General features: G+C 51.7%; 2 protein-coding genes and 1 long non-coding RNA gene across 11 annotated transcripts; 1 reads left to right on the forward strand and 2 right to left on the reverse strand.

The window, feature by feature from the left end:
• Nucleotides 1–8: 8 nt before the first annotated feature.
• sema4f (sema domain, immunoglobulin domain (Ig), transmembrane domain (TM) and short cytoplasmic domain, (semaphorin) 4F) lies at nt 9–10,142 on the reverse strand. Its single transcript, XM_088379283.1, has 15 exons — nt 9,552–10,142; nt 5,476–5,621; nt 5,349–5,408; nt 4,823–4,924; nt 4,626–4,737; nt 4,439–4,558; nt 4,199–4,353; nt 3,887–4,068; nt 3,663–3,792; nt 2,781–2,997; nt 2,606–2,715; nt 2,380–2,531; nt 2,155–2,210; nt 1,600–1,793; nt 9–1,164 (listed from the first exon to the last, which is right to left on the reverse strand). The coding sequence occupies exons 1-15, from the start codon at nt 9,640–9,642 to the stop codon at nt 694–696; spliced, it is 2,298 nt and encodes a 765-aa protein (XP_088235409.1). The 5' UTR covers nt 9,643–10,142; the 3' UTR covers nt 9–693.
• Nucleotides 10,143–10,685: 543 nt separating this feature from the next.
• Nucleotides 10,686–17,379, forward strand: m1ap (meiosis 1 associated protein). Of its 7 annotated transcripts, XM_088396128.1 has the most exons (12): nt 10,686–10,807; nt 12,109–12,344; nt 12,531–12,722; nt 13,075–13,249; nt 14,238–14,432; nt 14,509–14,638; nt 14,940–15,081; nt 15,157–15,211; nt 15,431–15,502; nt 15,601–15,713; nt 15,800–15,896; nt 16,348–17,379. In XM_088396128.1, exons 2-12 carry the CDS (start codon nt 12,114–12,116, stop codon nt 16,758–16,760), a joined length of 1,815 nt encoding a protein of 604 aa, XP_088252254.1. In that variant the 5' UTR covers nt 10,686–10,807; nt 12,109–12,113; the 3' UTR covers nt 16,761–17,379. The 7 variants fall into 7 exon arrangements, with proteins under 7 accessions (XP_088252254.1, XP_088252285.1, XP_088252280.1 ...); XM_088396117.1 differs by lacking the exon at nt 10,686–10,807 and having other exon boundaries at nt 12,092–12,344; XM_088396137.1 differs by lacking the exon at nt 10,686–10,807 and having other exon boundaries at nt 12,092–12,344; nt 14,286–14,432.
• LOC148403036 (uncharacterized) lies at nt 11,537–17,067 on the reverse strand. Of its 3 annotated transcripts, none has more exons than XR_015862619.1 (3): nt 16,192–17,067; nt 15,849–16,042; nt 11,537–15,746 (listed from the first exon to the last, which is right to left on the reverse strand). It is a non-coding gene; the product is annotated as an uncharacterized LOC148403036 (long non-coding RNA). The 3 variants fall into 3 exon arrangements; XR_015862618.1 differs by having other exon boundaries at nt 11,537–14,123; nt 14,201–15,746; nt 15,849–17,056; XR_015862616.1 differs by having other exon boundaries at nt 11,537–13,597; nt 15,370–15,746; nt 15,849–17,040.
• Nucleotides 17,380–17,450: the final 71 nt, after the last annotated feature.

Raw genomic sequence — 17,450 nt, forward strand, 5'->3', positions numbered from 1 at the left:
CCAAGGTGTGGAACATGAATGATTTACTCCAGAGCCTATCAGTCATATAGTATCTGCTATGTAGAGTGAAAAGCAGAACGATTGAGGATTTTTTTCTTTTGTTTGTATTCTTTTGACAGTTTTGCTCTTCGACTGTGAGAGTTTGGTCAGGTGTAATACATGCCTCGGCTCAAAAGTAGAGCCTTCCCATTTTCCTTGCTTGTCTTTGTGTTCCCAAATATGATTTATTATAAAAAGAGTACATTAGGAATCCACGTTAAGGGAACACGGTTAGTCCTCGCACGCCGGCGCTGACCCTCATCCGAGGGAGGAGGACCCTGTCGAGATCACAGGACTAAGCCAAGACGGGCCCGCTCACTTGACGACTCGGGAGTCCTTTGGTGACTGCGGGATCGGCCGCACTGAGACAACTTGTGTTCTCTTTGGATGGGCGAGGACAATAGGACTTTTCCACGTCACGCTTGGATCGCACACGAGCGACATCCTGCTTTTCTCCACTCGTCACGCATCAAGATGAAGACGGAGTCTCGTCATAAAGGCTTTGGGTCGCGGGCCGTTGCAGCTCCCGGCGCCTTTTCAAATGGAGTTTTCTTCACACAAAGCGAGGGCTGCTGGGGATTTAAACATGGCAAAGCTGGCTAACTCTTCTTCGAGTCCTGTGATCCCTTCACTCAGGCCCCCATCCACCCCAGCCTAATCCGGCGACTCCGCCCGCCCCCCCTCGGAACCCTCTCCCTCCCCGGGGGCGGTCGGTCGGTCGGGAACGTCCGCAGATAAAATGCGGTAGTTAGCGTACGAGGCGCTCGCATTTCTGCCTTTGTCGCCAGCCGGCGGGGCGCTCAAACCGTCGCAGAGGCGGCCGCCGTTTCCCCGCTTCCGGACTCGGCTGGCTTCGGCGGCTGCGATCCCGTTGCGTTCATCTGTCAAACGGGAGCCCGGCTGCGGGGGGGCGGAGTCCGGCGAGTCCCGCCTCATGCCCTCGCACCGACCACTGGCAAAGTGGAAGAGCATCGCCCCGAACAGCGAGCCGGCGAAGAAAACGAGGACATAGAAGGCCACCACGTGACGAGCGCATCCCGACAGGGCTCCCGCGGTGCCGGGGTCCTCCAGCGTCAGATGATAGGCCGCTCGACGGCAAGGGGTGTGCTCACGCATTTGTCCTTCCTGAGTAGGTAAGGGAGAGAGACTCTCAATTGTAAATGACTGGAGGAGGTTCTATCAAGAGTGTCCATGTCAACGGTATCAATTAGAAACTAAATCATGGAAAGTTGACAAGCATTAAAAATTGAGAATTTGGTTTTGAGGGCCAACTTTGATTCAATGACCAAAAGTACACAGTACCTACATACATTCATGCTCAGTTGGGCTGGACAAAACAAACAAAAATAGTTATGTACGTATCCTTATGGCAGTAATGGTCTGTGAAATATACTACGTACATCCATATCCAAGTTCAATACAAGTTGAAGTTTCTGGTGGAATTGTTGTATGCTTTGACCTATTTGACTTTGACCAATCAGGTGCGATTGGCCATGGAACGGTATACGGGGCCCAAACGTTTGACCTTTATTGATAACACGTCACGTGTCTCCTGGGTACCTGGCACGCACAGATGTAACTTCCCAGTCCGTCTTTGGTGACGGTCACCTCCAAGTCAGGGTCCCGCTGCTTGGTGAGACTGTTGCGAGGGTGCTCCCAGCTGCAGGGCCTGGGAGACAGCTGGGCGCAAGGCAACACCACACGCAGACCCAGCGAAACACGCAGCTCCTTGATGGGCGGCGAACAGCGCTCTGCTGTGTGACCAGTCACATGACAAAGGCAAATAAGCACCGGCTTCGTTTCTTTTCAAACATTTTGAGCCTTCTTCCTATTTTCTCTGCTCAGCCGCTTTGAGTTCACCACCGCTTGACCAATACAAGAAGAATAGCTTTGTGAGGAGAAGCGCTTAGGAAAATGGATGGATGGATGGATGGATGGATGGATGGATGGATGGATGGATGGATGGATGGATGGATGGATGGATGGATGGATGGATGGATGGATGGATGGATGGATGGATGGATGGATGGATGGATGGATGGATGGTTGGACGGACGGACGGATGGACGGGGTTGGTTTATGGGTGGATGGATGGTACGTGTCTGACAAATATACCTTCCTGGTAGTCACATTTCCTCACGGCTTCTTCCGTTTCAACTCCATGGTCGGGCCTACACACGCACACGCACACGCGCGCGCGCGCGCGCACACACCCACACACCCACACACACACACACACACACACACACACACACACACACACACACACACACACACACTGCTTATATGTGAGATAGCAGCGGCATCTGTCCAATCTGGATAGCGAGCGGCCCGACTTACGCCGCTGCGGAGCGAACGCAGCCTTCCTTGCCGACGTCCCACTCGCAGCCCAGTTGACGGAATCGGGTGCACAATTCGCAGTTTAAATAGAGCGCGCATTCTTGCGCCTGGATGCGCGCCAGAGACAGCGGGCCGCCCACCACAACCCAACCCTGGCAAACAAGAAATGGCAGGAAAGCAGCCGTCCGATTGGCACGTTGACGCAGGCAGCAGGCGGGCCGCTTACTTGGTACAGCAAAATATTGTTGACCGGCTCTGTGGCCTCAAATAAGGGAATTTCACGGAGTAAAGTGGCATTCTCGCCCAAGACTGCCACCTGATGGAGCTCCCCAGAGTCTGGTGATGTAACAAGCATGACGGCGTACGTCTGGCTGCACTTGTTTGATGTGGGTGCCTTTTACCTGTTCCCAGGTGGAGCAAGGCCTCTTCTCTCTGGCCCTCTCTGCGGCCGATCAGCGTGACGGCCAGTTTGGTGTACGCCGCCCCCTTTCTGACCAGCAGGGGCGCCGCGTTGACGCTCTGCTGCACGAGGGGGTGATTCCTCACGTATGCCAACAGGTTGTCGGGCATTTTGAGGGAGGAGTCAAAGCCGTGTGCCTTCAGCGCATTGTTCACACACTGTCAATGCCGGCGGAGGAAAGAAAAAGCATGAGAGCCCGTCTCAGGTGCTCACAAACACTGGCCGATATCTACAAGTCAAATTCTCAGTCATTGCTTGTGCTTCGTGGGAGATGTTGTTGTTAGATCGATCAATATCGTGTGGCATCCACGTTGGAGTAGTTGTAGATTTTTCATCATAGCTAGTTTCCTCTACTGGCGTTAGAATTCACGTTTTTCCTTGGTTTTTATTTTTGAAATCATGCTTTGCTTTTATGAGTTATGCTAAATAGTTGGAGTAGGTGACAAGCGTGAGACTAAAAAAGTCACTAGCTCAACTACATTCACTAGGGAGTAAGCTAGGATTCTCAAATGGCTTTTTGACCTTTCTTCTTCTTACGTCAGCACGTACCGCGCGGAATAAACGGTTAGGGTGAACACCGAAAGCCGACGGATGATGTCCGTTGGCAGCGATGAAGGACATTTTTTGACCCTTAGTTTTCGAAACATGAGACGCTAGTCGCGTTTCCATTTGATTTGGTCACTGAAATTGTTTGATCAATTTCAGAATTGCCCATTTCATTGGTTTTGGTCACCTAAAATAACCCCGGTGTGAAAACGCTACGTTAGCTTCTTCCTTTGTAACATGCTAAAAAATGGACAGCATTCCGCCGAGAGGTCAGTACCTGGCCAGGCCTCGGCAAGCCCGCCGGTGCGAGCGCGTCGCTTTTGTCGCTGCCTTTTCTAAACGGGCCGTTCATCGCCGCGACGATGTCCGACACGCTGAAAACACACACCGCTGACCGCTCGGGTTCCCTAGAGCACGGACGGACGGGTGAGACGAGAGAAGGGTCCGTCGTAAAGTGAGACCGCTTGATTCACCGGCTCTGAGTTTGCTCCCTCGGCTTACCACTGTGTGGTGAAGAGTCCGTAGAAGTGCGTCGTGCCGGCTTCTCCAGGAGAATGCCGCAAGGTGAAAACGTCCACCAGGACGTCAAAGCGCCGATGTCGGACTTTGTCCTCGCACACCAGCTCCGCTTTGAGAAAGGTGGTCCAATGCTGCTGCAGCGTCCGGAGACCTCCCACGTCAGACTGAAAGCAAGAGAAATGCGTCGTACGGCGGGCGGTTGGCATCAATCGCAACGGAATTGCCAATTGAGCAAGCAGACCAAATGGCGTCGGTCGCTCCAGCGGGACTTAATGGATAAAAGCCACCTCTCACCCTGCACACGCGTGCCACTCTGGGCACCCGGACTTTGGAATAGAAGTTGTACTCCTGGGCCGCCTCGTTGAAAAAGAAGTAGATCCTGTCGTCCTCTCCCGTCTCGTTATTGTCGGCCGACAGCGCCACCGCGGCCGAGCTCACAAAGTCGGGTTCTGCGTGGCAAAAGCCCACCGGCGGGCATCAGCGTGCCGACGCTCTCCGCGTCGGCACGGCTAAGCGCGCATGCCGTGGCCTCACCGTCAAGCCAGTGCACGTTCTGCTCACTTCGGACCTGCTTCTGCTCCGGACCCGTCGCCCGGGTGATATCGAACTCCGTCCCGCGGAAGTTGATGGAGGTGGCGGCGTACAACGCGTCGCCTTAGCGCACGACAGAAGGATCTAGAAAGGGCTCGAAGCGAGGACGTCGCGAGCCGCGCCGGCTCACCTATCATGACGGCTGTGTGTCGCTTCCTGGGGTCAAAGGGGACCTTCTTCCTCCCCATCTCCACAATCACCTGGCCATCGGCATCCCTCCGCAGGGTGAGGGAGGAGATCTCCTGCGGGAGGGATGGTCAGGTAGGAGGACAGAAAAATACAAACTATTGACAAAAAACACACGCACGCACGCACGCACGCACGCACCAGGTAGGCACACTTTGGGTCAAAGGCATGCGTGCCACACGCGTAAATGTGGCGCCCATCAGAGTGCAACTCCAACAGCACGATGTAGTTACGGCACTCACCCTGGAGAGGGAGACAAACAAGCACCGCGCGTGCTGAAAGATATATCATATATTATATTATAAAGCATTGAAAAGCTTTGGGCAGCGTAGCTCGAGCGCTGTAGGAGCGCAGTCCATTTGCCACGGAAATGAACAGTCACATCTGTCTGGTTATTTCACAGAGATGCAACTTTGACGTTAAAACACTGAAAGACACTGCGTACGTTTTTGCACTAAACGAAAGCCAAAGCTATCCATCTCCCTACATTTAGGATCGGTGCGATAGCACCCAAACGTGTACTTGTCCACAGACTGCACGCGTGTGACTTGTTCAGAAGCGAGAATCGGCACTTCCCTCCTCCTGAGTGTCTTTTGGCTTTGCAGGCGGAACCGCCACCGTGTCACTTCTCGTCTCTCTTTTGATGGTGACGACGGCACGTTCTCACCTCAGTCTTTCCCTTGGCCATACAAGTCTTCCTGCTCTCTTGCGGCACGTCCCACACCACCTGAAATGGGGAAAAGCATCATTTTCACACCGCTGGCAGCGACGATCAGTAGCGATTGGCCAATCACCGTGCGGACGGGCTCGTTCAGCTTGTTGGTGTCCAGCGCCACGATGGTGTCCCTGGCGCCCAGGAAGAGGAGACCCGACGCGGGATCCAGCAGCAACGTGCTGAAGTTGGCCACAGCCCCAAACTCTCGGCGACTTAAAACAGGGTCTGCGGTGAAGAAAAACAACAACAAATGTCGACCGCCGCGTGCTGTCCCGAAGGGGAGGGGAGGGGGGGAAGGGAAGGGAAGGGAAGGGAAGGGAAGGGAAGGGAAGGGAAGGGAAGGGAAGGGAAGGGAAGGGAAGGGAAGGGAAGGGAAGGGAAGGGAAGGGAAGGGAAGGGAAGGGAAGGGAAGGGAAGGGAAGGGAAGGGAAGGGAAGGGAAGGGAAGGGAAGGGAAGGGAAGGGAAGGGAAGGGAAGGGAAGGGAAGGGAAGGGAAGAACAGAGACACAGGCGGACGAGACAGATGCTCACGGACAGCGGGCAGGAAACACAAGTCCACTCTGACCAGGAACACAGACATGAAACGGGTTCTAAGCGTGAGCCTACTACGCGAGACCCGCTGCACAACGGAACAAGAACAACGGGGGCAGAAAGAGACAGGAAGCAACAGTCGACACCGACTGGTGTCTAATACACCCGAGCAGGCTTTAAATACACAAGGTAACAAAAGAGGGAGCAGGTGACAGTCCCAGCCTTGCATTCTTTTAAGCTTGATGAACTACAACTGTCTCTGCTGACTGACAAACATGCTGGACACGCACACCGCTGCACTGCGTGCGACAGAGCAGAGAGAGGAGGAGGGAGGAGGAGGAGGAGGAGGAGGAGGAGGAGGAGGAGGAGGAGGGAGGACGCACACGTACCCGTCCAGCCGTCTGCTGTTCATTCGATGGCAAACAGTGAAGAGGAGTGTTCCGAGTCATGAACGCTGTTAACACTGTTAATCATTTGTCAAACCAGTTCAGAGGACCAGGCTACAACAGTGGTGCCTATTGTGCATGCACGTGTTCCAATATGGGCAATGACATCATCAAAAGCAGCATGTGCACACAAAACATGTCAGGATATAAGCAGCAATTGAACGGCGCTCGCGCGCGTGTCCAACTAAATGCCTCTTAGTGGATACCACTCGAGGTCATCTCGCTCTTGGTGCCTTGCATTTTCACCTGACACTCCCATGAAAAGCAACCAAACTACCTAAAGCCAGCGGCATGGGGGTTAGTGAGGGATTGGGGGGGCACTTAATGAGAGGTTGGCTCACACACGAAGACAACTCCCGCTACGGGGAATGTGTACGGCTTTTCCTCAGCTTGTGCCAGCTTCTTGCCATTAAGGACTTTCGTACCGCCTGCAACCCGAATGAGCCCCCCCCCCACCCTCAAGTAACGAGAGTATATGGTCAAAGATCCATTACTCAGCGTTGTGTTTGGGTGTGTGACGGTGCGCTCTAGTGCAGCATCAAAACCGGTTCGATCAAAGGTGCTCGTGGTTCAACTGTGAACTGGTTCGACCTGACTGGTGAGGGAAAGTGTGTGCTCGTGTACAAGCGGCGCTTGCTACAGCGTCTACAAAAAGCTTTGTCTCAAATTGTTTTTTTTTTCCAAACAAAAACGATCCCACAAAAGGGAGGCAAATTCAAAAGGCAGAGACATCAATATTAAACACTGGGGGGGGGAGTGACATTATTTTCATGTAGCTTAATACTAACATTTAACGCTAAATGCCATCCACGGCCAAGGGATTTAGCATTGCGGTCAATATAAGCAACAAACGAGGCATACGAGCAGACAGTCGCTCTATTTGCGCATCATGATACCGCGTCTACAACAGATCCATAGAGTCGTTTTGTTTGCCCCGTTGGCTAGATCCGGTAGCTGCTGCCCAACGTTTTACCCTGCTAAGTTAGTGGAACATTTTTTGGTGGTGGTCGCCGATACGACAGCGTACGAGGGGAAAACAAACCAGCTGCACCTCACACGCGTGACACGTGTATGACGCGTAAAGCTGTCAAATACACGGGAAAGACGAACAATGCTCGCTACTTGCTCCGACTGCTGTAAAGGATGGAAAGGATGGCTTTCACGCGATGGCTTTCGTCAAACGAGCGGCAGGCGGGTATCCTCGGACCAGGCAAAATACACAGCGACAAATGCGCGACAGACGAGCACGCCGCCTAACCCGTGGAAGCGGTTTCTGCTTTTCTCAAAGTCAAGGGCAGACCTTTTCACACAAGCCTTCCTTCCAACTTGTGTCTAGATTGTGGAAGCACGTGGCGTGAAGATGCAAAGTTAAAAGCAACATTGAAGGCAACATCTTAGGCTCACACGCACAGTCCAGCCCCCCCCCCCCCTACATACAAACTACCGATGAATGATTGCGTTATCACGGAGTTGCCGTGTCATTCCGACTGTCCTTCTTTGCAACGCTTTCCAGAAAACAGGAAGCCCGCGGGGCAAATGTGCGCCGCTGACCTCGCCCGCCAACACAAAGAGGGTGCTTGTCGGCGAGCCGAGCTCGTCTCGCAATCGCGATGCTTTTACACCGTGGCAATAGCGATTCACGAAAGCGGTCCCGATACTTTTTCACATTTTTGACCTCTTGCGCTAGCCTGGAGTTTCCGCTCAATCTAAGCACTAGTTACGAGTGCCGAGTGTGGAAGAGGAGCACACAAATGCCACGGTCGCTTCACCTCGTCTGGGGATAATAACCAATACTTTGATTTTTATGTTCATATCACTCTGCATGCTTCCAGTTTCCATTGGATTGCAGATATGCACTGAGGCCAAAACTTAGGTACTTTTCCTCAAAACTATGGGTGTGTGTGTGTTCGGGGTTCCGATAGCACGTCACCTACCCTCTACACTGCTCAATATGACCGCTTACGTTGAGACTACGGGAGCGCTTTGTCTGGAAATGATTTGCACAAACGGGGTTTTCAGAACCACAAATATAGCCGTGATTCTCACGTGCGCTTTTCAGTTCCACAAAAAGAGAGAGCGAGCGTGGCTGGTTTTGTGTGCGCCTGCATTTAATATGATTTATCATCTGCCAATATTCATTTCTGCTTGTCAATTGTTACATGTACGTTGACATCCCTGGAGGTGGCTTTGCCTTGAGATGGAAGACCTTCTGCTGCTACCGCCGAGGATGCTGCAGTGGGGCTGAAGAAAAAGCAGCAGCAGCAGAAGAACAACCTCTTCTGGCTTCCAGGAAAAGCAGGCTCGAGGCAACCGAATCACAGTCGTATTTTCTTTCCCGACTTGTTTTTACGTAATAGACTAAGAGGTCAGATAAAGGCCCCTTTACCGTTGTTCAACTTCCAAAAACTTGTTCCTGTTCACCGGAGACAGCAACAATCCCTCCTAACGGATGGAGTAGCCTTTCCACACACGTTTAGAACCCGCGCGTGCGGGCTTGTCTGTGTGTGTGTGTGTGTGTGTGTGTGTGTGTGTGTGTGTGTGTGTGTGTGTGTGTGTGTGTGTGTGTGTCTTGAAACTGCATGGTGAAAATAAATGAGCGCCCGCTGACTCACTCACAAACACACATTCAACAATTTACAAACTGAGCCAATTTCCAAATTGATGCATCATAGTACGAAACGCGTACACACCCGCACACGATAGCTCGCCTTGCCATCTTTGGCTCAACATTAGGGGCCACATCGCAGTGTCACTGAAGGCTGGTGTGTTGGTATCGGAGCTTTTTTTATATCGAGTATGAATCATGTGGAGACAAATTTCTCCCTATATTAGAGACCACACAACGTTTAGGTGAAATGTGTTCCAAGACTGTTAAAAGAATACCTTAGAGACGACAAATAATTGGTACTTAAAATATACTTTTCTCTGAAACTCGTGCCATGTTCAAGAAAGTTCCCGTTGTTTAATAAGTAGCCGCTAGTACTCAAATATAAGTCCGAGTATTTGCCTACTGCTAGTTCCTACCAAAAAGAACAAGAAAAACACACCCATCGTCACCCAACCATCGTTCAGCTGTGCGACCGGAGAATAGTTGCAGCAAGTGTAGCCTACCGAACATTGTGGTCAGACATGCAGTGCACTTGACAACGAGATCCAAGAGAGCGTTTACTCTACTTACATTGCAGTCCGCTCAAAGTCGCTGCCCGGGAGGTTCCGAGGAGCAAACAGCACATCGGGAGACAAGCGAACATCACCCCGGCCGAAGTCATCCCAACTCGGCTTTTGTCCCGCTCAAGTCTCGGTCGGAGCTCCAATGACGTTGTGATTCTTATTCCACTTTTAGTACGGGGGTTTCAGCTGCGGGGTCTCCTCGCGTTGATTCTTGACCGCCGAGTGATGAAGCCGCGCGCGATTGATTGCGGTTAAAACGTTTCTCGCAGAACTGCTGCCACATCGCCCAAGGAGGAGCAGCAGCAGCAGCAGGTGGAGGCTGCGCGGTGCACTCACCGTGGCTCGTCGGCCCGCCCGGCAAAGGTGTCACCCCGGTGGTTACAAACTGTAACCAAAGTATTGTCCTTTTCTATGCCGGACGAGACAGCTAAAGGTCGCGTGTATGGGTCTGCGGACAGTCCCACCCTCCGAAGCATACACGATAGGTGTTGTTCACGAGAAGACGTGGAGAGATTGAATAAGAAACAATCAATACATTTTTAAAAAAGGCAAGGGGCTGGTGTTTGTCAAGTATGTCTGCGCAGGCGTAGTGACCCGCACAGAAGTCAACGCCTAAAGGATGGAAGACTCCGCCCCCCCCCCCCCCCCCCCTCCCCTCCTTCCCCGGAAAAGGCAGCGCACAACAGGTTAAAGCTTGAGTTTTGACACTTCAAGGCCCGGGAGCCAGATTTGGCCCGCCACATCATTTTATGTGGCCCGCAAAGACAAATTGTGCATCACATTCGTGTGTCATTACTAGAATTGCAAATTGTCTTCACTTTTAATAATATAATAATATATAATATATATGTAATAGTAAAACATTTGACCAGTTTTTACTCGTCTGGTTTGAAAATGAGTTATTTGCTAATTTGTTTTGAAGATTTTACTGTATGTAATTTTGAGGTGCTCGTACATTTATTTGGGTTAACAGTCATAATAACCCTCCGAAAGAAGCTACGACGACAACGCGGCCTGCGAAAAAAAAGAGTTTGACACCACTGGTTTAAATCTAGGGTTTTAAAGTCGGGTTTCATACTAGAGTTAGGGGTTCAAAGTAGGGTTCAAAGCTAGGGTTAGGGTTTCAAACATGGGTTGCCCACTTGATATCAGCTTTGGCGCTACTACCTGTCCAAAATGTGGCGCCCCTAGTGGAGAGTGAGTGAACGATCCAATCACAATCGGTCCTCGCTTTGAGTTGACTGAATCTATTCACCTGCTAAAGTAAGTGACGAAACGTTTGTTATATGGTAAACGTGACCTTCAATCGACGAATTGAGATTTTGTGAAATGTAGACACGATTTTAGTCAAATTGTGACCTCAACATCGGAGAACTTTTCGGGCGAACATTAGCATTCGTTCATTAGCATTATGCTAACAGTCGTTTCGTCCGTTCGCGGCCGTACTGGACCGCTTGTCTTGACAAAACGCGTTGTGGGTGGTGAAAAGGACAGATAGGAACACCAAACCCATGTCCACACTGCACTGCCTTGGCGTCGTTGCTCGTAGATCTGTGAAACAAAAGGGCCTTGAAGAAAGTACGGTGGGCAGGCGGGCGGGCAGGCGGGCGGTCGAGCCATTCATTTGTATGGGAAAAGTTTACTTCTGTGAATGCCGTAGACCAAAGGAACCCAGATGCACTGCATAACACCATATTTATTTGCCAGCATTTCCCATCGTTATGTCTGGTGCAATTAAAGAGCTTGTTTTGAATTTTTGTCATCTGTGGGTGACAGTTAAATTGTTGCTCTGAAATGCTGTGTGCCGTGCATGTTAAACTAATACGCCACTAAAAAAAAACCTTGTAAACAGCACGAGTGTCTGTATGAAATTCAGCACTTGATATTCAGAAAGATGAAAACTGATTTACTGGTGTCAAGGATCGGATGGAGCAGGGCGACCAAATGCAGCTTGGACCAGGGTTTATTGGAGAAAACAAAAACAGACTCGGCAAACTGACATAACTTAACAAAATAACTGGAGGACTAACCGACAGGAACGCGAAACAAAGGACGTGAAGACATGAAACGACAACCAGAACCAAACGACATCAAGACAACAACACACAATGATCCGACCGGGCGTGAGGGAGGGGCAGACAGGACTTATATACATGACAGGTAACAAGAGGCAGGTGAGAAGAATCAAACTAGTCATGGGCACACAGGAGGGGAGGGGCGAGCACACAGACAGAAACCATGACAACAGACACACAGTGGAACGACTGGGGACGACACGTGACAACTGGGGAATTTTGAAATATCACCTTTTCAACCCAAGCCATCAATAAAGATGCTTGAGCCATTGGCAAACTAGATTCTGTTTTGATTGAATCATTACCAAGGTATCTCGGTTGAAGGTTTTTTTTTTTTAATTTTTATTCTGTAGTCATCCGTAGCATTGGATATTGGGATGGAGGGCTCATTTGTGTTATTCCTGGTTTTTATTGCCTCCTTGTGATCCAGTAACATTTTGTTTTTTAACATGTTCAATCAATATAAGCACTTTCTTCTTGTGTTTCCAGGTGACATGGATTGCAAGAAGGCTTCCGGTCTCTCTAACACCGCATTTCTACGGCAACCAGCCCGGGTCTTGATTGTTGAGGCCGTGCCGCCATGGTGGTCCGACACCCGCGCGGTTCTCTGTGATGCTCTTGAGAACTTCCTGATCATGGTCTGTAGTCTGAAGGGCCCTTCTAGACTTCCTTTCCTCAGCGTGTTTGCCATCGGCAGTCAGCAGCAATGTCTGCTCCCTTTTGCGGTAATTAATCACTCAATCAATCAATCAATCAATCTATCTATCTATCTATCTATCTATCTATCTATCTATCTATCTATCTATCTATCTATCTATCTATCTATCTATCTATCCATCAGCTTTATTGTCATTACCTTGCCTCCCCTTATCATTTGTGTGTGTGTGTGTGTGTGTGTGTGTGTGTTTTAGAAGGTTCGGGGTAACCTGCCCAGGTTGCTTTCCTGCGTGGCGGCCTTGCGGGCAATCCCAGGCAAAGGTGTCAACACAGAACTGGCCAGTGTAGGCGAGATTCTGCGAAAGACTGTGCTGGACAGCCACAGACAATTTCACCAATACAGGAAGTTCAGCGGAGTCCACGTCCAGGCCAACATATCTGTCGAGGTGAGGCTGTCTCCTATGGCATGCTTCACTTCTCCTCAGCTGCACCCACACCATTTGAAGTGTGGCTGTGAGCCTGCTGCTTTTATATGGAGCTCGGCAACATCCCATCATGATCATTCTTTCATGTTCTCTCGGGAGAGGGAATACAAATTACACAAGAGAGCACATTTATGTTGTGTCAGATAGTGATGGTCTTGAAGCAGGATGAAGTCGGGAACGGGCGTTGTCCTAAAATCACACACGTAGTATGTTACCTTCCCTAGCCGTGTCCCCAAAGTGCAACCTTAGCTTCGAAGAATGCTTTATATGTGCATGTTTTTTTTTTTTTGCTTGTTTTGTTTTTGATGAACAGGTTACTGTGGTGACCAGCCGTCCAGGAAAAGGCCTGGTTAGTCTTTTGAAAAACGTGCTCAAGGACGATGACCTGGAGCCAATCAATAGTTTCCTGGTGGTGCAGCTCGACAGTGAGGTGGATTGGGGTCAAGATGAAGTCCTGCCTCAGGACCCACGTCAGATTTGTAGTGCGGGTAGGAAGGAGGAGACAGACGCCCTTGATCTTTCTTTCATTTGTGCCAATGGGAGAAATGTTTTGTTTTGTTTTGGACCAAAGTCAATTCAACCAACACCTTGTCCCATATGAGGACCAGTGCGTGCGTGGTCAAGTCGGTCCCAATTGAAGCAAAGCTCCCCGACTGATCCCGCGACGTTGCTTCCGTCCGTCCGTCTATCCGGGTGTGTGGCGGCGGCCTGGCTCGGGGAGCAGAGCGGCCCGTTCAGAAACCGGAGGGTGGGCGTTTCCGACCCGGCTCTGTCCGGGTCGCGCGCCGTCGTGTCCGTGGACGGAACGCTTTACGCACCTTGCCTCCAGGCCGTCGCTGTAAATGAGAAAGTCTTCTCAATTGACTTACCTACTAAAACGTAGAATAATATTTCAACAAAACAAAACCAAAGCTAGGCGCTAGTTGTGGACAAAGCTAGGCGCTAGTTGAGGATCCGTCACGCATTTTGTTTTCCCTTGAACGCTTCCAATTTTGGCTTGCAACGCAAAAAATCTCTAGCATTGTATCTCGAGTGCCGTTTTCTCTCTTTTGTTCTCGGTGTTCTTTCCAAGCCTCCGCTCATAAAGCAGACGTGCCTTCGAGGCAATGAGCTGGCTGGCTGGCTGGCTGGCTGGCTGGCTGGCTGGCTGGCTGGCTGGCTGGCTGGCTGGCTGGCTGGCTGGCTGGCTGGCTGGGTGGGTGGCTGGCTGGCTGGCTGGGTGGGTGGCTGGCTGGCTGGCTGGCTGGCTCACGTCACACTGCCACCAGTGTGACAGCAGTCGTGTTGCGTGCCGGACCATCAATGGGGCATTGACGACACGGACGTGCTATTTGCTACTGGCCGTGTTGGAAAAGTGTTGGCCTGCGGGAGGCCAAACAAGTAACATGGTAAAAGAGAAAGAGAGCTCTTTCATACATCTCAAAGTTAATTTTGCTTACTTTGTTTACGAATCCAATTCACTTGTAATGAGAGAAGAAAATGCAGCGGCTGGCAAGTGTGCGATGGGCCAAATTCCTCCTGCAGAGAGTCTGGTGCTGGTAGACCTGCGACAGGTGGCCAACAGTGTGTTTGCTGTGGAGAGCGTGCTGAAGGAATGGCTTCAAGAATATGGCGTGGACTCCGAACACCTCCACCTTGGCCTGCCGAGCCCGCGGGGGAGTCCCGCTGCAGGTCTGGAGCGACGTGGCAAAAACGTCGTCATTCTTGCCGCCCGAGACGTGAGTGTGGCTTTTTGGCTCCGCTCTAGTGCACGTCAAGTGCGACGTGCGGGAGAGCGTCATCAGCCCCAGCCTTCTGCCGCTCAGCCCCGAGAAGCCCGATAGCCTCGGAGACATCGTATCTGCCTCTCCAGCACCGCGGAGGATGAGAGCAATCAAGTAGGATTGAGAAGGACTCATCACGAGTTGCTTTTCTATTCACATGGGGGGGGGGGATGTCCACCCTTTGTGCAGCCGACTGAACGTGAGCGTTCCAATCCACCGTGTGCGCGTTGTCTATTGTGCGTTCTCTTTGACGGCGCACTTTTTCCAAGAGCTCCCGTTATGTCGACATATGAGACGGGCCTAAATGGCACGGACACGGATTGCACACGTGTCAGCAGCCGCTCGGTCGAACAAAAGAGGAGACAAATGGCGACGGCTACGTTTGCCAGAAGGACCTCCTGTCTTGTGTCCGCAGGGCTCTGCGCTCAGGCGGCGTGTGTCAAAGCATGTTGTACGGGCTGCCGCTCGTCGTCACCCCGACGACGTGCTGGCGGCTCAACTGGGACGAGGTGGAGAGTAACCGACACGCCTTTCAAGCTCTCAACCGCACGCTGCAGGTGCGTCAGAAACACTGCCGCCGCCGCCATATAGCGACTCCCCAAAGCCACGCTCTCCCCGAACCTCCCTTTCAGGACCACGACCAGGTTTTGCTGCTGCAGGCGGGGCCGAGCGACGGAGGCGGCCCAGGTGCGTGGCCGTTATAGTGTGCGCTCGTAGTTGGAATTTGATCAGACCTGACCTGACTTTGTTATCCCGAGGAGGTCCAAATCTCTGTGCTATTTGTTGTTATTTCCAATGGTGGCCTTCAAAGTGCGTGTGTGTTTGCGTGCCACAGATTTACGTACTTTCTATTGCCTCCATCCCTCACCGTCCCTCGCCATGCTGCTGAAACCGGTCGTCTGCCAGGAACTGTTTATGGCCGGCAATCACTCGAAGCCGCTGCAGGAGCCTCCGCCCGAGGCCATGCGGCTCATCCGGGTAAAATGGCCTTCGTCTTCTCTAGAATTCCGTAGCAGAAGGGGTGGCGAGAGGTAGAAAGCGTCACTCACACTCGTTTCGTGTCTTGTCGGTATCAGGGTTGCCTCAGCCAGATCAACGAGACGGCCGTGTTGAGCCCTTGCTGTCTGAGCAGCAACCTCTACCAATATCTCAGGAGCATCCCGGTCACCGAGCTGCACCGTCCCTCGGGGTCTGCTTGACTTCAGTTGTGTTTCAGTAGGCTCTGAGTTGAAAACACGTGACAATCAATGCCATGCGTCCGTCTGTCGTCTCTAGTGCGTCAAATGCGCACGCGTCAAATGCGCACGCAGCTATCCAGACGTACCAGCGTCAACCAGCAGGGGGCGTCGAAGTCGGCGGGCAACCTCGTCAGGTAAACACTTGTTTTCTTGACCGTGGGAGCGAGCCATATCGGTGGGTTGTGGCAACCCTCGGATCCATTTACGTCAGAACGTCTTTTGTCAGCCGAGGCCTGCTGAAAGCGCTGAGATGTTTCCCTCAGGTGTCGTTTCTTCCCATCTATGCTCAAAGTCAAACTATTAGAATAGTCATTAACCACATGAACAATGATGACTATAATATTATGCTCATTCCTGATGACTTTAGTGTTCTCCTCATTGAAAAAGTCTAGCCATTTTATTCTCAAAATGAGGACAGTGACCCCAAACCTTTGAACGGTAGTGTGCGTGGCACGCATAGGCCCCGATGGAAATCAAATGAGCGTCTTTGGTCTGCCTGCCCGCCGTCCCAAATGCAACACACACACACATATATATATATATATATATATATTTTTTTTTTTTTTGGCCTTCCTTATCTCTCAGGCTCGGCAGCTGAGTGTGTACAGCGGCGAGGTCGCTTCCGTCGTGGCGTCCTCCTCCTCGCCCACGAGCCCGGAACACTCTCGCCCCGGCCCGCCGAGAACCTCGCCTGTCTTTCCGCCGCGGCGACGTCCAGCCTTGACCTTGACCAGAGAGGGGAGTCGGGGGCACGACGGCGCGACCCTGACGGGAAAGCACTGATGGGCCAATGCTCCAGGCGCACCCTTGTCGCCTTTCCACGGCTGGGTGAGGGCTTTGCAAATGGATGCGTGGAGTGCGACGGAAGGAGTGGAGGTACCCGTCAGAATCGTAGCAAGGTCAAGACGAGCGTGCGCATTCTTCTGGAGTCGGAGCGAGTCAGCAGCAGAGGTACGGCTCTCCGCTTCCCTTTGACCCCAAAGAGTCGTCCACCGTGACCCATCGAGTCGTGTCAGGCTTACGCCGCCGCCGTCTGTCGCGCCCACCGTCGGACGCGACTCGATCTCCTGCCATTCGGCTCCCTCGTGGAACCTTGCAGTGCGAGCGGCGACCCGCTGACCGATGACCTCATGCTGTTGCTATGTCAGCGCACTTCCTCATTGGCAAGTTCCTTCCCGCCACAAGGGCTCTTTTGTGCCTCCTTTTTGGCTTGCCTGGCTTCCTTGCTCCCATCCTCTGGCCTACCTTTTTGTACCACCAGTCGGTGGACTGAAGTGCAAAATAGAAAAGGCCACAAGTCTGAAGTTCCTCTTTCAGACTGGTAACCACAAAGGAGAACCAGGCAGGCTAAAGAGTGACGTTTTGTGTGCGTGGGTGTGTTGAATTTGACTCGGGAGGATGCGCGTACTTTACTCTGAAGATGAGTTGAGTTTTGGGAGGGAAACTTGTGACTTTTATTAACTTATATATTTATTTATTGTATTTGAGAAAAGCATTTTCCTGTTCAGCTTTCACATGTTGTCAACAAGTCGTCGCGCGCGGACTCTTGCTACCCTCTTGCTAGAAATGCTTGTAGTTGTCTTAAGTTGGCTTTCAATAAATTGCCTTGAGACCTCACAGGTGTCGTCGCTCACTGTGTCGCTGCGGGCAAGAAAACCTTTCCTCTGGCTGTGTCTTTCCTGCAGCTG

The sequence above is a fragment of the Syngnathus floridae genome, chromosome 1 (genome assembly GCF_059516105.1).
Source record: "Syngnathus floridae isolate MCC-2025c chromosome 1, RoL_Sflo_1.0, whole genome shotgun sequence".
NCBI lineage: Eukaryota > Metazoa > Chordata > Actinopteri > Syngnathiformes > Syngnathidae > Syngnathus > Syngnathus floridae.